We start from the raw sequence: 19,779 nt of genomic DNA, 5'->3' as shown, positions 1-19,779 counted from the left end.
TATTGTATATACCCATACTATTAGTGTTGTTATTTCAGCTTAAAGAAAAAAATGATGTATATACTCATACTATTAGTATTGTTATTTCAGCAAAAAAAAAAAAAGACATGTTCACATCCACGAGGATTTCCTCAGCACGGATCTATGGAACGAAAAACTAATCTAATCTAATCTGTGAGGTGTGGTAAATGAAAAGTGACAAAATTACTAGCCTCATAATCAAGCTACAGCTATTCTTATTTTATTTTTTGTTTTGTTCCTTCTTTTTCTCTTTACATGCATTATTTAGTAGAGGAAACGTTGGTAATTGATAGATAATGACGAAATTCGGAAGCTTCTTTATACCCGTTTACTTCTGACGCAATACGGAAGGTTTTCGTTGTACTGTACTTTGCAATAAATCAACGGAGGCCACGAGACCGGTAAATACAATTATCTTACCTCAATGTAAATGCACAGACGTCCAAAGCAATGATAAAAATACTGCCTGCCAGAAGCAAGAATCGAACCCTGAGCCTCAGGTGCGACAGACAGAGGGTCCACTGCTCCTTGTGAGGCGACGTACGTCATCTTGTGACGTCACATGTTCAACATTTGTTATCTAGTTTTGAGATATTTGCCAACATTTATGGCCCCATGTGTCGTACATTAAATTGTCTCAGCGTCATCTATACCACTTCGGAGGTTTCTAAACATTAATAAATATCACCTTGTATAACTTAGCATAATTTGATAAGCACTAAGATATTACACGTCACAATGACGGGAAGAAAGCATGTAACAGGATGCGAATGAACAACTTTGGACACCAGAAATCACGACGTTATTCATTACGCTTGCACCTAACCATGTGATGTTTAACTCCAATCTTCGTCTTCACATTCTGTCTTGAGGGCTTGTGCCATTGATGCGTTTTTAAGTGTCATTTAATGATGATGCTGATGTGTTTGTGATAAATTTTGAATGCTCCATTTCATTGAAATGGTGTATTACAAATTATAAAACAAGTGTATTTCATTCTTAATTTGTAAATTGTTGACAATAATTACACACTCCTAAGAGCTTTTGAAACTTTCTGTGCTGGATGTGTAAAAAATGAAACCGAGATAGCGCAGACTCTTCTCACACACCTGACACCAGAGTTGGCTGCAAACCTCTGTGACGCTTTCGCACCTGCTAAGTGAACCTGTGATGAAACGTGCTACTCTTCTTCGAATTTTCTCTAATACTTCCAATCTTATCTGGTACGGATCCCAGACTGATGACCAATATTATGGTATTGCTTGAATGAGAACTATGTAGTCTACTCAACTTGTCAGTTGCCATTCCATACACAAAGTGTCGATCTTCTACAGGTCTTCTTGCAGTTCGCTAAAATTTTTCGCTACTTCTCTGTATATAGCAACATCGCCTGTGTAAAGCCTCATGGAACTACCGAAGTTGTCCACTTGGTCACATATTGTGAATGTAAATGGACCTATAACACTCCCTCGGGGTACAGCCGAAGTTACTTTTACGCCTGAAGATTCCTCTCTGTTTCGTTTGTTGAGTGAATTCAGAGTAGTCTGTGTGCTTGTGCACCCCCATTCACACTGCTTGTGCCACATTATTCGTTATTTACAACATCGGGTTGGGTTTACCCCTGGAGAATGCCAAAAGAAACCCACAATCCTGATGGCTTGATTCCAACAGTTAGGCACGGAGGTGGAAGTGTGATGGTGTGGGCAGCCATATCATGGTATTCTGCTGGTCTGATCATTACTCTCAAAGGCCATGTTACAGCCATTTTAGATGATCATGTACATCTCGTGATTCAAATGTTTTTCCCCAACAATGATGCCATATTTCAGGACAACAATACACTCATTCACACAGCCAGGACAGTACAATCATGGTATGAGGAGCATGCAACTGAACTGCAGCATGTTCCCTGCCCAGCTCAGTCCCCCAACTTGAACATTATTGAACCCTTGTGGGCAGTATTGGAGTGCAGAGTCCGGAGCAGATTTCTGCTTCCCTCCTTACTACAGGAGTTAGAAGAGGTTTTGATCAAACAGCGGCATAACATTCCACTGGAGACTGTACAATCATTATATGTCAGTATTCTAAGAAGAATCACAGTTCTATTACGGCAAATGGAAGTCCAACCCCTTATTAATAAGCTATTCCCAAGTAAGCAGAGGTGTTCACATTATTTTATCTATTCTCTGTATCTTTCCAACACAACATCTCTAATATATTATTCTAGCCCAACGTACATCATTGCTTTCAGCCTCCTTTCTTGGGATGTCTTTCTGTCATTAAACTAGACTATTGAACACACAATTGCTCACGGTGGTTGTGAGTGAAGTAGTGCGAGGGATTGAGAATGTGTCAGAGAGAAGCATCGATCAACTGGGTTTGTACACATGCTGGCTAAAATGCCACATATCTATACTAATTAAGAATACGCAGATATGGTGTACATTTACAGCTTCTGCAGTGATAGTGCTCCTGCTGCTATCGATGAAAACTGTCAGGGCTTTCTGACACATCGTATTCTTGATTGTAGAGTGTTTAACAGAGTTTTTAGTACATTGCATGAAACAGGTATTCTTCCAAGATCCCATTTTTCTTCTGAATGTATACTTCAACAATCTGTGAATGAACAACAAATGATGCACCGTAGTTCTGTTACCACCACATGGTGACTTTCTGCATATATTAGTGTCCCATGAAAACATGTTTGGTGAACATTACATGAGAAAAACCTGTACTCATTTCACATACAGTATGTCCATAATCTTCACACAGGCAACAATGCCACTTGACTTGAATTTTGTTGTTGGTTAAATGACAATTGTCATTTGCTTACATTAATATTTCTCACTGATGAAGTCACTTTTACAAAGAATGGAGTCAGCGATATCCATGATAATCTTCAGTGGTCACAGGAACATTCACATGCTATGGTGGAAATCAATTTCAAAGTTAGTTTTTCAATCAATGTTTTGCAGGGCATGATTGGTAATATGTTGACATGTCCAGTCATTTTAGAAGAGCAAATGACAGGATAGAATTACTTCCATTTTTTGGAAAATTCATTTGCTGAACACCGTGAGAACGTTTGTGCCCTTGGTCACACAGACCACAATGTACTTCCATCATGATGGAGCTTCTTGTCATTTTACGAGATGTGTGAGGGACTTCAGTGACCCCAATTGGTGGATCAGTCATAGTGGTACAACTAACTGGCTATCAGAATCGCCAGATCTTATGCTGTTAGATTTTTGTTCATGAGGTTGGATGAATTCTGAGTTATGCAAACAAAGATGAATATGCAACATGAAATACTTGGTCAAATCAAGGATGCTGCTGTCCTCACTAGGGAACATGGAGAGGCACTCAGACAAGCAACACAACATGTTCTCCCAAGAGTGCACAGACACACTGAAGCTGACAGTGGGTTATTCATACATTTATTGTGAACCATGCAACAGCTGCAGTGTGATATGCACAATAATGCTTAGAGATGAGTGTGTTAAAAATGTTCATTTCTCAATTGATACTTTGTAAAACACATATTGCAATGCTTACTATCTGTGGTTACATGTGTAAGTCTGACAAAATATTGAATAATACAGAAAATTAATAACAATGTACTTTAAATGTGATCTATCTCAGAAACTATATGGAATAGGGCATATGTCCATATGAAGTTTTACTTCAAATGACCATTCCTCTCTTATCCCTGAATACTGACCATTCATACGAGGACACCCTGTATACCTAAGGCTACTGTGAAATGAATTAACTTGCTTTAAAATGTATTTCTTTACATATCATATTATCTTTTTTATAATGTAATATTTCACACTTTAAGTCAAAGCATAGAACTTAAATAAAATGTTCATTTTTCGGACTTTTGCAGTTCCGAGAGACTCAGTTCAGTAGGATTTGTGGAATACAGTTCATGTAACATAAAGTGTAATGTGACTGTGATATGAAAATGTGCACATCATCATAAAATTAATATTAAATATCCTTAATAAATAAAGATATTATACATAATTTTCATGTACTTACGACAGTAGCATATTGTGGTGCTCTACACATTCACCAAGTAATAGATTTATCTTTTTAGTTACAAGATCTTCATTAAAATTTTCATCCTGTTTAGTTATGTCAGTACTCGAGTTCAGGATCATTTTACGTCTCTCCAGAGCTTGTTTTTCCAGAGCTTTTCCCACTAAACCAATATCTTCATTTTGCCTTTGGTCAGTTGCTATGTTTCTCATATTTCGAAGTTTATCTTTGAGTATTTCAAGTTGTCCACATATGAGTAATGTTAGTGTAATAAACATCATATCTAGTACAACTATCATGCATCCAGAAACAAATATACAAGTTCCTTGTAATAGAAAAACAACAGTGTAGACATATGGCTGCCTTGCATCAAATGGGTATTGCGCTCTGAAAGGAAACTCCCACAGCTCTCTAGGTAAGCCTTCAAAAGTTCCATTACTTTCCTTTCTCATTTCAGCTGATGTCAATTGTGCTGAAATTAGTGGGTGCAGCTGCCAAGTTGAAGCCACAAACGAACCATATGTGAAGTATAGTATGGAAATTATTCTGTAAAGTAAAAATATATTATAAATCATTGGCATAAAAAGGTTATTAATAAAAGCCACACACTGTTATAATAATGAGAGCAGTGTGTTTCATTAACAGTGTGTGTCAATCTGAAATGGAAACCTGCATTATCAACATGATTTTCATGATATTCATACAGATTTCAGTTCAAAATCTGTCAATATGTTTTTCATGAAGACCTCTTTTGTAGCTGAATGGTTAACATCACTGCCTTTGGTGCAGAAGGCCTCATTTTCAATTCCCAGTGCCTCCGACAGATTTTCCTCAGATAGTTAGGTATAGAATGCGGTCCCCACAAGTCAAATGAAGAGCTCATAGAATAAAAGAAGCAGAGGCATCTTCAGGATTTTTTTCATAGATTACTGTGCATAGGAAACAACTAGCTAGTTGGAACAGGCCTGGCAGAAGTAAAGCTGTAAGGACCGGGCGTGAGTCATGCTTCGGTAGCTCAGATGGTAGAGCACTTGCCCGCGAAAGGCAAAGGTCCCGAGTTCGAGTCTCGGTCGCGCACACATTTTTAATGTGCCAGGAAGTTTCATATCAGCACACACTCCGCTGCAGAGTGAAAATCTCATTCTGGAAACATCTCCCAGGCTGTGGCTATGCCATGTCTCCACAATATCCTTTCTTTCAGGAGTGCTAGTTCTGCAAGGTTCGCAGGAGAGCTTCTGTGAAGTTTGGAAGGCAGGAGACGAGATACTGGTAGAAGTAAAGCTGTGAGGACCAGGCGTGAGTCGTGCTTCGGTAGCTCAGATGGTATTGCTACACAGTTATAAAACTAGGACTTTCAATATGATTTGGAAGCTGCACAGCAGAATCAGAACAGATGTGAGCTGCAGTTTTCCAATGTAACATTATGTCAATATTAGACAACTGGTGTGCAGTTAAATCTTCCAAATTACCAAAACCAAGAGACACTGCATCTCTAGCAGCAGATGTATACTGCATCTGCAGTAGCTTCATTATTTTGTAGACTCATAACAAAGGATAGACAGGTCCCAGTGAGGGCACAGATAGTTTGATAATAGAAAGCATAAGATATATGCAAACAATAGGAAGGGAGCATTTAAGAAGATCAACAATATTTTAGTGCTAAGTAGTAGTCATCAGAGAATTGATACAAAACTATGTGAGTGAATGCAAGTTCAGGGCTCAGCAGTGAAAACTGTGATTTGTGGTTTCCGGGGAAAGATCTTAGAAAAAAGTATTAATTTGTTATTACTGGCAGTAAAAATAATAGTTTATGGTGCATTATCAGTTTGATTTAAGAATAAAATAGTGTTCTGCAAGGGAAGAAAAATTTTTTGCTGTCCAAACTGTAATTCCCTCTAGAACACGAAAATATAGAAGACTGTGTCACTTATATTTGTATTTTGGGTGAACTGTGGTTTGTCATGCATGTAGAGCCACGTGGAGCATTTGTGGTGATGAACTCTGAGCTGTTTTCAGTCACATTATAGCACTGGTTGAGAGTAGTAATAGACTTTGAATGACAGGCCCTAATGATGCCAGTTCAGTTTATATTTGTATTTGTATTTCTTTATTCAGTCTGCAAATGTGGAAAGCTGTAGAAACCAACAAAAACAATACTTTTAAGAAAAAATAAAACATTTCTCTAAACCAAGGTGTGCTTTAACATTCTGTATTGTGATGTACATTCATAAAAAATTCCTAAAAATTTTAACACACTAGACAGCAAAAATAAAATTTTAGGTATAAAACTAATTATGGTTAGACAGTTTGAATTCTAATTTTAATTTAAATTTTTCTTAATAACTCAAGTTCTATGAGTATAAATTTAGATGCTGCAACATTAATGATAATATGGCAAAACATATCACTTGCTACATACTATTGGTATTTTACTGCAATTTATTTTCGACAGGAAATTTTACAGCTAACAAAATTATTTTTGTCTGCAACATTAGCTAAGCAGTTTTGTGTTAACCCACTATCTGCACACTTCCCATTGGGACCAGTAACCAAAATGTATTGTTTTTAGTAGGAGGAACAGTGGGAAGTTCAAAAACATGTCAAATCCAAGGGAAAGGAATGTTAGCTATATGGGTATATCTATAATAAATAAATGTTAACTGTATGCAGAAGAAAATGTGTAAAAATATAACACTGATAAGAGTTTAGATAATTACTTTTATTAACATTGTGATATGATGAACAAGAAGCACCATGTGTGTTGTAAAGACTGTGTGTATTAGGATTTTCGAGTACTTTACACAGAAACTATCAGTATAAAATATTCTGTAAATATGGAAATTTTATCTCCATTAACCATGAAATTATATTTACAAAGAATTCTTTACATTCATGATCATTTGTTTCTATATGTCCTAATGGCTAAAACACAATTTAACAATGTACACATTGCTCATGAGTAAAAAACTGTCTTCATTAAAAATGTTGCTTAAAAAAGACAAAGATATGAATGCTTAAAAAATTTGATAATAGAAGTAAAGAAACTATAGGCAGATCAAAAATCACTTAAATTTAAAACACTTCCAAAAAAAATGATAACTGTATAAGAGGTGTAAACAAAACTGATAATCATCATTATTTTCAGCAATAATTTCAAAAATTTTGGTGGTAAAAAGGGAAAGAGCAAAAAAATAGTGTATTTTGTGAAAACACAAGTAAAGTAACTAAACGCCACTCATGGATTAGTCCTTATGCATGTTCTGAGTGGCTGACTGCAAATCATTTGGCTATGGAGACAATCTTGTGGAAATATATTATTAGTATTTTTGACTTCTAATAAAAATAATAATCACTACTGTGGCGTTTGAAATGGTTCAAATGGCTCGGAGCACTATGGGACTTAACATCTGAGGTCATCTTTCCCCTAGAACTTAGAACTACTTAAACCTAACTAAACTAAGGCCATCACACACATCCATGCCAGAGGCAGGATTCAAACCTGCAACCGTAGCGGTTGTGCGGTTCCAGACTGAAGCACCTAGAACTGCTCGGCCACAATGGCCAGCTATTGTGGCAGTACTTATATCTATAGAGCAAAAGCATATCTAATGAATACTAATGCTAGACATTACTAAAATTGTTAGAAGAAACACAAAAGACTAGTTTAAAGTTCTTCCATTTACTGAAGTGGGTGTACAAGAAAAAAAAATTGAAGAATATGTTTACAGTTTCTGTTAATATGTTTGGGAACCCTCAACAAAGTTGTTTGAATGAAATTTATCTTCTTCAGAAAATCTTCAAACTAGATTATGTTGTAATACTTTTAGTAGCCGCACAATGGTAAATAGTTTTAAACATACCTTCAGGGCAATATGAGAAGCTTTTTCTATGTGGATAAATTTATTACGTTATCCAGCTTAAGAAGCTTATTTACACTAATTAGATTTATCACTTCTAAACTACAGGCAGAATGCAATTGTATACCAGAAGAACAAACCATAATTACTTTTAATTCTAAAAAAAATTACTTCTTTTGGATCATAGTTTAATTAGTGGTAGTTACACTTCAAATAATTACTTATTAACTTACACTGAAGGTTTTTTAAGGGACATCACATTCGCCATTGATGGTAAGAATTATTTATTTCACAACTGCAATTTCGACCTTTTGGGCCATTTTCACATGTTACTGCAAAATCTAGAAGTGTGTACAGAGTGTACTTGTATACAAAGAGCTACAAAAACATGTTGTGTAGACAGTAGTACATTACAAAAATGTTGAAAATAACATGTGACTTAAATTTTGCTTCAGTCAAAGTCAGGGTTTAGAATCCTTTGACATGTAAACTGTCATTGTCAAAATCAGGTCTTTGCACTGTAGAAATACAGTAACATCAGACAAGTACAAATCTGTGTACATTGTGAAATAATGTAAATTACATGAAATGTTGACATTGGTAACATAACACATTCATGTAATGTTACTGTACTTCTACAGTGAAAATTTACTTTGATTTGCATTTGTATTGGTAACATCTGAAATAACATGTTTGTGTATTTCTGTATATATGGGTACACTCTGTGCTTCATTTTTGTATTCCTTTAGCCTTTGTGTTACCACTTGAAAATGGCCCAAAGGCCAAAATTGCAGTTGTGAAAAAAATAATTCCTATGATCAAAGGTGATTACGATGACTTGTAAAAAATTCTACACGGCTGTGAACCTCAGCCATGAGAAGTTTTACACTGAGCTGTTTGATTCAGACCAGCTAATTTCTTTCCATCACACATTAACACTGATTTGAAAATAATATTACACCCATTACATTAACCATAATGTTGCCTAGTAGATCCAATTTCTGTGTGAGTATATAGATCTTTAAAATTATTACTTGGCACGGATGGCACAGAACCAAATTGACCCGTGCCAGAGTCAGTATCTGGGGCATGCACAGAGTGCCAATTCTGCAGATGGCAGAATGACACTTGTAACAGATTTTCACATTGAGCTGAGCCATAATCATGAGGCACAAACTGTGCAGTATGACAGTATCCAATGCATCATTCTTTGAGACCCGCAATATGGAGCTGTAACATGTAATGTCCACTCCATCCAAGCTCAGCCTCTTGATGGTGTCATAGCACTGATGGAAAGTGCAAAGGCAACAGGACTGACAATAACTGAGTCACCACAATAGGGAAAAGTCCACTGAAGCCTCCAGGTAATGAGGGCAAATGACTGCATTGCTAGCTGCAATGAGTTATGTCCAGTTTAAATACCCTGTTTCAGAAGACTCAGTGTGTGGTCATCTCATCTGCATCTCTGATTCAAAAGGAATGATTGTTTCCCCAGTTGCAGGATAACCTGATTGGTGAATGGTGATGTGTTACCTACTGTCTGAGTGAATACTTCCCCACCAAGACCACAGGCAGCCAGGTTCAGTGGGAATGCAAGCTGTCACTGCTGTCTGGTAATCTCCATGACTGAAAGAAGATGCAGACAAGCCTGAGCCTCCCCCTGGCGAAGAGCTGTAACAAGTGTCTGCAAACTGCTGCCTTTGGCCTGTTGGGTGAGGCACTCACCTGCTCAGCCTCCTTGCCCACTAAATATCCTGACCTGAGCAGTAACAACTTAACCGGTGGTCAGAAGTGACCTGGTGCCACTACCAATGGTGCCAATTTCTGATATCACCATCATCACCACAGCAGTTTCACTCATCTTGCAGTCAATGCTTCACACAATGTAGGGCAGTGATTGAGAAGTATTTTGTTTACCTGGCCATTTTCATTGTGTGGATCATAGGGGTGGTCATTTTAATTTGAGGATAATATTTGTATAGCTGTGTGCACCTTCTGACCTGTCTGCTTTTAATAGTAGTAATTGTTGTGAGTCATCTTTAACACCTGCCAGGTGTGCATTTAGCAGTCTTTCTGGGCATGAGTTGCCATGCATACGGGCAAAACGCTATAGATAGGTCATGTATTGACCACAGCTACAAGCATACCATCAGTTAGTCTGCGTTGTATGACAAAGAGGGTCATTGCAGGGCAGTGATTGGCAAGCTATGGAAGCATTACTGTTACACTTTAAAGATTTTTTTCCTGAACAAGGTCCATTACCTGCAATTCTTGTTACCGAACATTGCATACTAGCAGGAAATAATGCTCCATTTTATAGTAAGTCACATTATATACCAAAGCATTTGCAACCAGTTGTGGAAGAGTTCATAGACTGACAGTTGGCAAAAGGCATCATAGAAGCCAGTGATAGTCCCTGGGCGGCACCTGTAGTCATGGGCACATGGTCCTGCTTGCAAGAAAATTGCCATGCCACCAAAAAGTATCACTGAAAACAATCATTAGTTTGTGAAAGTTTTAAATGTTTTAGCAGAACACACTACCATGGTTAGTGACATAGTAACAGCATCCCTATCGTAAACAAGTTTGATATGTTAAAAAAGTACTTATTATCTCATTTATCAAAGTTGCAAGAACTGCAAATGCACCAGATACTTTACAAAGATACACTGGACAATAAGAACCATCACAATTCCGGTGGCACCTTCGGTCATCTGTGGGGGTGACATCTTGCCCGACACTGCTTTATGGAGGATCTGGTTTCTGAAGTTACCATTGACTTTGCATACAGTATTAGTCGCCATTTAGGGGCATCCTATCAACAGCAAACTTGATTTAGCAGACTGGATTTTTGTGCTTCAGCAGAGGCAAAACCAAGCTAGTTGTGTTACAATATGTAACTTCAGTACAGTGCAAGTAGCAAGGCCTCTGCAATGGAATGGGTGCAACCCGATCATTCTTTGAGCACTTCCAATCACATGTGGAGCTGGGAGCTGGACCTGCTTGTTGAGCACAGACTACATGAGCACTGTTGGAGTCAGACAAAACTTCACAAGTGCTAGATCTGGAAAGCACAATGTTGGTTGCATGGACCACATCTATCATTCAGCAACACACAGAGGAACATCACTCAGCATACTTCTGTTGCACCATGCAATATTTGGCAAATCTGCACATAAGTGCAACCTGCTCTGCAGTTTTTCATACCAGGTGCAACCACCACACATAGGCACACTGGAGATAGCACAAGATTCCAAATTAACAGGGTATGATGCTAAAATTGTGTGTGATGTTTCGCCACCTAAGGGTCCGAGAACATTTGTATCAGATTGAGTATCACAAAGACGCTTTCTTATTGACTCAGGCTGAGCAGTTAGCACCATCTCTTATGAACATTCATGTGAAGGTGCTAAACATGGGGTGATATCTTTATGGGCTGTTAACAACACAACAGTGCACCATTTTTAATAATCAACTGGGAACTGCATCACAGCTTTGTGTGGAATTTTTGAGACACTAAATTGTACTTCCAGTTATAGGTTCAAACTTCCTTAGTCACTATAAACTGTCCACAAACTTTAAAACCACAGAAATCAACAATGTGGGTACAAAAGGTACAGTGGATACATTGGAACATGTTGGGCCCACTGGCAGAGACAACTAGAAACTCCAAGCAGAGTCTGTCCTCCCTGCAATTTCAGGCATCTAGAATTTACTGGATAATTTTCAATGACTGTGAAATACATCAAGGGGACTGACAATTTAGTTGCAGACTTTCTGTCAAGGATTAATCTGCTGTGAAACGCCACTGATGTGGCCCAAATTACAGAAGCTCAGTACTTTTATGACACACTATAATTGTTAACAGATGATACAATGAGTCTTAAATTTGAATGTTTCCAAGTACTTACTTTGCGTTGTAAATTGTGATGCGACACATCACAGGCCACATATGGCCATTTACTCCCAAGCCATGTAGAATAACTATATTCAAATGTTTGCACAGCCTGGCACACCCTGGTATATGTCTGTCAGTTCAGTTAGTGACTGAGAGTTTTGTATGGCCTTGTATGAAGCATGATTGCTGATGGTTGGCTCAAGTATGCATAGATAGTTAGAGAAGTAATTTTAGGCGGTGCATGAGCCCACCATTGGCCAAATTTGATATCCCAACTGGGAGGCTGCAACCTTGTGGGATAATTACGAGCATCTGGTGGTTTCTGGAACATTCTTAGGTGATTGACAGGGTGTTACAATGGGTGAAGGCAACACCATTGACAGATATTAAGCAGAATCGATGGTGAAAGCCTTCTCAGAGTTGTGACTATCTTGTTTTGGCTTCCCTGTACATGTAACAACAGGCCAGCCTGTTGTAACACGTATGGGGAAGACAATTTGAATCTGCACTGTTCGCCAACAATTACAAAATGTGTGGGTTCAAATGAATTTGCACCACTGCCTACCATCCTCAGAGGAAAGGGTTGGCAGAGAAGCTGGCACCTCACTTTTAAAGGAGCACTAATGTGCCATGGAGGAGAATGGCAAGAGGCCCTTTGGTGTATGTTGCTGGGGGTATGTTCCACATTCAAGGCAACATTGGCAGAAATCATGATTTTACCTGTGGAACTCATGGAGGCTACAGATGTACATGAAATACTGGCATTGCCAAAACTGTAAGCAAGGTTAAAAAGGACATAGTTCACATTTGTATACCTTCTCCTCCTCTTCACTCACATGGTTCGCCGTTGGCATTCATATACCAAGACTCCAAAAGCTGCAAGTATGTCATGTTAAGGGATGAATCAGTGCATCCATCATTACAGCCCTCCTATTCAGGTCCTCATAAAGTTTTAAACAGAAGTCACAGTACCTTGGGCATCAGCCTAAATGGTTGCATGTCCACAGTTTCTGAACGAGATTAAAGCCAGAATGGACTTTAGGCGGTGACAAGGCAACTCATGAAGAAGTACAGAAGGCACCTCAGACTGTTGTACAACAGTCTACCACTGAAACCCAGGCAATACACTGACAATGCCATTGGTAACACAGTCCCTTTTTGGCCGCTATCACTGATTACTGACACACTTCACTGACTACATCATTGAGTAGGTAATGACTTACCCAGGTCATTCCTTCTGTTGTGTTCATATACAACCTCTATAATTGTTAAGAATTTGTAATATCCATGTCTTACAAATTGGACTCACTGTTCTCACATGAACTTCATATACTGCTTTCCTAATTATGTGACTGCATAAATTTGTACTCAAAATACAGGTTGTATCAAAAAGAATCACCCAATTAAAAAAATTGTGACTATTATGTTATTTGAGATATGTGCATGAACAGTGCACCATTGAGAAGAGCAAACTCTTGATTTTTACATAGTTCCCACTAGCTAGCAGCAGTGTGTGCCCACTTCAGTTCTAGTAAAAACGGTGTCAGGACAACAGAAAGCATTTTGTGTTTTACGTGTTGTGCAGTGAGGGTCAGTAATAACTGTTCAGAATAACTTTTGTACTAGATGTGGTGTGGATCCTCCTACAGGAAAGAATATTAGACAATAGTATTAACAATTCTGAGAAACATGTTATTTGTGTAAAGGCAAATCGCTGGGCCATCCCCTGACACAGATACTCAACACATCCACTATAGTTTCTCAAGGAGTCCACAGAAATCCATTTGCAATGCAGCTTGACAGCTCAGCATGCCCCCAATGTCCCTCTGACATGTGTTGCATCAACATTTACACATGAAACCACACAAAATTCAGTGACTGCAAGCTCTTTGTGAAGGTGACAAACAACAATGTGTGGAGTTCTTCTGGTAAGATGGAGGATGACAGTTTTCTTCCATGCTTAGTGTTTAGTGATGAGGCAACATTTCATTTAAATGGAAAGGTGAACCATCATAATGTGAGAATATGAGGTATAGGATAATGACACAAAATTGTACAACATGAGAGGGACTCTCCAAAATTTAATATGTTTTGTGCAGTTTCATCAGAAAAGTTGTGTGGACCATTTTTCTTTGCCAAGAACACTGTTACAGGAAGCACATATCTTGAAATGCTTGGGAACTTTCTTTTCCCATAATTGGAGACTGATTGGTAAAACTTCACTTACCGACAGGATGGGGCGACTGTGACACTGGCATCTGGAAGTGTGGGATTTCTTTATCTCAAACAATTACTGAACAATGGATCAGTTGTACTGGACTAAATCATTCAGGCTTGCATTAGTGGCCTACCTGACTGTATGTGATTAGTTCTTGTGGGGGTTTATAAAAGACTCTGTTTATGTGCATCCATTATCAACAACAATGAATGAACTGAGACATCACATAACAGCAGTTGTGGAAGCTGTTAACTTACGACATGCTTGATGCAGTGTGGGAACATTTTGACTATCGTATCGACTTATGCTGTGCATCTCAAGGGGGGGCAATTGAAAAACTATGAAAAGGTATGAACAAAAACTTTTAGAGTTTCCCATTCATCAAAAATTAGTTTCAGAAATATAGACATGCCTAATTGGATGATTCTTTTTGATACATCCTCTATTGTGTATTATGTGTTACTGTGTTCTATTAAGTTTGCTTTCATTTATGACATACAAAAGCAAATTTCTTTGCTTGTATTTATTATTGTCACAGTGTTGCCACCCAAAGCATGAATGACTCCTCAAATTATCTTGTTTGTAGCAAGGAACTAGATGCTATGAGGACACCTGTTTCTAATCTGGATCTAATTTTTATTATATTTCCTTCTCGTTACTGTTTTGTACTTCTGCATTTTCATGTCTAGTGTTTTTCATCATATTTCTTTTTCAATGGTGTGTTTAACCTGCAACAACTACTTTTATGAAACCACTCTTTATTTTCAATAGTGCTCCACACTGGAGGGGGATGGGGAAGGGTTCTACCTAGCGATCACCACAATAATTGTTTAATGATTGATATAAAAATTGTCAATAGTGGGAAATATTCCTGCGCAATCAAAATGTTTGCCTTCTTTAGAGACAGAGATAACAAATACTGTTGTTTTTCAGACTGCGTTAATTATTTTATGTATGTTGTACCATGTTGATTATTATGATAAAATAGTTCTCTTGAGTGTACTATTGTGTCATATTTATCACCAGATATATCCACTATGACTCAGGAATTGTAGTGGTTTTGGTAACGAAAACTGGTTAAAGTCTCGTGGGGTCAATATACACAAATCTTGAATGGTTTGAACAGTATTTTATACCATTCTTGGAACTAAACTGTTACTTGAGATACACTGAAGCAGTATAATGGGACATGAACTGTTTTTCTTTTCTTTTTTTTGTCAAAAATCCTAATCGCCCAATAACTTTAAAATATGAATGGGAGTCAAATGAAAACCTTAATACTGTCATTAATAACTGATATTTCAGACTTTTGTTTGTAAGTTGCCGGTACTGTTACCAGTGATGTAAGGATATGGCAGAGACACGGCTTAGCCACAGCCTGGGGGATGTTTCCAGAATGAGATTTTCACTCTGCAGCAGAGTGTGCACTGATATGGAACTTCTTGCCAGATTAAAACTGTGTGCCGGACTGATACTCAAACTCAGGACCTTTGCCACTCGCGGCAAGTGCTCTACCAACTGAGCTACCCAAGCACAACTCACAACACATCCTCACAGCTTCAATTATGCCAATACCTTGTCTCCTACCATCCAAACTTCGCAGGAGCTCTTCTGCATCTGGAAGGCAGAAGCCAAGGTATTGGCAGAATTGAAGCTGTGATGATGGGTTGTGAGTCGCGCTTGGGTAGCTCAGTTGGTAGAGCACTTGCCTGCGAGTGGCAAAGGTCCCTGGTGCAAGCCTCGATCTGGCACACAGTTTTAATCTGCCAGGAAGTTTTATATCAGAGCACACTCTGCTGCAGAGTGAAAATCTCATTCAGGAGACAGGAAGTCTGTCAAATAATGATACACTTGTATTCCACTAAAAATAGTTCAGATTTTTCATTTGACTCCCCCTCGATGATGACTATAGAAGCCAGGAGTAATGTGTTGACTCATAGTCTCCTGCCAAAAGTCAACCTGTGGCATTTACAGCTCCATGTGTGGTAGGAAGCAGAGGAGCAGGAGAGTGAGAATCTCTGTGTAATAAGATGCACTCTTTCACTGATATGCACTGAGGTGACAAAAGTCATGGGATACCTCCTAATATTGCATCAGACCTCCTTCTGCACAGTGTATTGCACCAACTTGATATGCCATGGACTCGACAAACTGCTGGAAGCCCCTGTAGAAATACTGAGCCATGTAGCCTCTATAGCCATCCATAATTGCGAAAGTGTTGCTGGTACAGGAAATTATGCGCAAACTGACTTCTTGATTATGGCCCATGAATGTTCAGTGAGTGGCCAAATCATTCACTCAAATTGTTCAGAATGTCCTCCAAACCAGTTGCAAACAATTGTGGCCTGGAAACTTGGTGCATTACCATCCATAAAGGTTTCATCTTTGTTTGGGAATGTGAAGTCCATGAATGGCTGCAAACGGTCTCCAAGTAACCAAAAATAACCATTCCTAGTGAGTGATCAGTTCAGTTGAACCAGTATACCCAGTCCATTCCATATAAACACAGCCCACACCATTATGAAGCCACCATGAGCACGCACAGTGCCTAGTTGACAACTTGGGTCCATAGCTTCATGGGATCTACACTACACTTGAACCCTACCATCAGCTCTTACCAACTGAAATCACTGGTCATCTAACCAGGCCACCACAGTTTTCCAGCATCTAGGGTCCTCCAATCCACCAATATGGTTACAAGCCCAGGAGAGGTGCTGAAGGTGATGTTGTGCTGATAGAAAAAGCATTCGGGTTAGTTGGCTGCTGCCATAGCCCATTACTGCCATATTTCTATGCACTGTCCTAAAGGTTACGTTGGTCATACATCCCAAGTTGATTTCTGTGGTTATTTGATGCAGAGTTGCTTGTCTGTTAGCACTAACAATTTTAAGCCAATACCGCTGCTCTCGGTCATTAAATAATAATGGTCATCAGTCACTATGTTGTTTGTGGTGAGAGGTAATGCCTGAAATTCAGTATTCTCTGCATGCTTCTGACACTGTGATTTCCCTTATGGAGTGTCCCATGCATCTATCTCCAACTACGTATGGCCATAATCATGTCAGAAACCTTTTCACATGAACCACATGACTACAAATGACAGCCCCACCAATGCACTGCCCTTGTATACCTTGTGTATGTGATACTATCATCATCTGCACATGAGCATATCACTATCCCATGACTTCTGTCACCTTAGTGTACATGCCTGCATCACTGACTGAACATTGTCACTTTAGATGATTTCACAGAGATTACCACTTGCCTGTTTGATGCCACATTGCATACTGTTTTGTAGAGAGGTCCGCAGAACTGTTTTGTTTTTCTAGAACCTCCTTGCTACGCCCTCTTTCAATCCTAAATTTCCTACACTCCTGATGAACACTAATGGAAGCTGTAGTATCAATTAATGCATTCTTCATTATACTAACATGTGATGAATCAATGCTTGTTCTGTATGGGATGCTACTACAGATTTCATGTATATATATACTGAAAGAAAATGTTTCTCGAAATCTGCAAAATCCAGGCAAAGCAGTGATTAATACTCATTGCCCCATTCATTAATTTTGTTCATTGCTTGCAAATTATCCCTAGTACTACACAGGGTGTTACAGAGTGACGTTTTAAAAATTTAGGACATTTTATAATGTTAAATTCAGAATATTTTTCAATAAGAAACCTGCAGCTAGAAATATGATATAAAGTTTCTACAGCACTATGCATTTTCTATGCATTCAGTAGGCTAAATGAAACACCATTCTACAGTACTTTGGAACACCTTTATTGATAGTAGAGTGCAATCAAATGATAAACCAAATCTGTTGCATCACTACTGTAGAGCAAATGTTCAATTTGATGAACACAAAGTTCGTTACATAATATGTAACAATGAGCCATGTTTTGTCTGATTCTCTATAATATTCTGCGCTCTCCTCTGGCAGTATCAAATGCTGTAAAGATACACCCAACAAGCTCAGGTACTGCTCCTACTGATGTTGAGTACACAAGGGGCTTTACAGACCCCAGAGAAGAAAGTCAGGGGAGTGCATAGGCCAAACAGACTGGGAATCCCGACATCCCCTTCTAATTACTCTCTGCCTGAAGTTCTGTGTGAGATGTGCCCAGGGCTGACGATCAAAGTACATTGGAGCACCATCATTCTGAAACCATAAACTGGAGCACAATTGCAAGGGAATGACCTCCAGAAGTACAGGAAATGCCTTGTCCAGAAATTTCAAACACTATGCATAATTCAAATGATCTGGTAAGTGTATCTCCAAAGAGTACAACCCAAATGTTTACTGAGAGCATCACTGTGTAACTTCTCATACAGGTAGTGGGTGGATTTTCAACAGCTCAGTGGTAACTGCTGAAACTTTACTTCACTTTTACTGCTGTTGGTTCCTTATATCAAAATGTTGCAAATTTCATCCTTTACAACGTCTGAAATTTTTAAAACATCTTTCTGTAACACTGCATAGTATACACTTTTAAGTCCTGTTTGTTTCTCTATTGGATTACAGCAGTTTGTGTTTAATATTCTCCTGTAAGATGGCGGCGCGTGTAGACGTACTAATAAACCGATCCGCGGAAAATTACGAGTTTTTAAATCCTGTGTGTGTAAAATGCAGTAAGAAGGTGAAATATGGTGTTAAATTATGTTCATGGTCACAAAAATGGATCCATCGTCAATGTTTAAATGTCTTAGAGGAAAAAAACATGACCTGTGACTGTGGAAATGTGCACTGTAACTATCGTCATATCGTGTGTTTACAAACGGAATGCGAAGAAGAATGCACGACTTCTTCATTAAAATATGATCTTATGTTAGCTAAACTATGTGTAGAGAAGCTTTAATCAGTGATAGATAGTGTACAGAAGCTGGAAGAAGTGATAGACCATTCAAAGGGTAGTGAAACGGTTGTAAACGAACAAAACGGTAACTTTATTAGGCCTAAAAAGTTTTGTCGTGTTAATCGTAACGGAAACAACTTTCGTCTCCCACAAGCAAATAAGTTTGAATTTTTAACGTGTGATGAATATGAAATATGTGAAAAGAGCCAAAGAAAGGAAGTACTTTCATCAAATGCAGCGACCACAAATCATTTCAGTAGGCCTACGAAGTCCTGTAATAACAAGAAAGGAAATACCATAAAATACATGGAACATACTTATCGTGCAAACAAGATATCTACCAATACAGGTAAGAAGAAAAAAGAAGATATTTTCATACTTTCAGACAGTCGTGGAAAGGGCTTAGCCGACATGTGTAACATGCAATCTACACTCCTGGAAATGGAAAAAAGAACACATTGACACCGGTGTGTCAGACCCACCATACTTGCTCTGGACACTGCGAGAGGGCTGTACAAGCAACGATCACACGCATGGCACAGCGGACACACCAGGAACCGCGGTGTTGGCCGTCGAATGGCGCTAGCTGCGCAGCATTTGTGCACCGCCGCCGTCAGTGTCAGCCAGTTTTCCGTGGCATACGGAGCTCCATCGCAGTCTTTAACACTGGTAGCATGCCACGATAGCGTGGACGTGAACCGTATGTGCAGCTGACGGACTTTGAGCGAGGGCGTATAGTGGGCATGCGGGAGGCCGGGTGGACGTACCGCCGAATTGCTCAACACGTGGGGCGTGAGGTCTCCACAGTACATCGATGTTGTCGCCAGTGGTCGGCGGAAGGTGCACGTGCCCGTCGACCTGGGACCGGACCGCAGCGACGCACG

At 38.9% G+C, this 19,779-nt stretch overlaps 1 protein-coding gene across 1 annotated transcript in view; it reads right to left on the bottom strand.

Moving 5' to 3' along the window:
- LOC126412379 (odorant receptor coreceptor-like) overlaps positions 1-19,779 on the bottom strand; it is a 242,640-nt gene that overhangs the window by 174,974 nt on the left and 47,887 nt on the right. The window contains exon 2 of the mRNA XM_050081950.1: positions 4,066-4,611. Within this exon, the coding sequence (XP_049937907.1) occupies positions 4,066-4,611 (546 nt within the window). The remainder of the gene's footprint in view (positions 1-4,065; positions 4,612-19,779) is intronic.

The sequence above is a fragment of the Schistocerca serialis genome, chromosome 7 (genome assembly GCF_023864345.2).
Source record: "Schistocerca serialis cubense isolate TAMUIC-IGC-003099 chromosome 7, iqSchSeri2.2, whole genome shotgun sequence".
NCBI classification, from domain to species: domain Eukaryota; kingdom Metazoa; phylum Arthropoda; class Insecta; order Orthoptera; family Acrididae; genus Schistocerca; species Schistocerca serialis.
The sequence above is the reverse complement of the archived record's forward strand: the minus strand, read 5'-3'. Positions and strand labels throughout refer to the sequence as shown.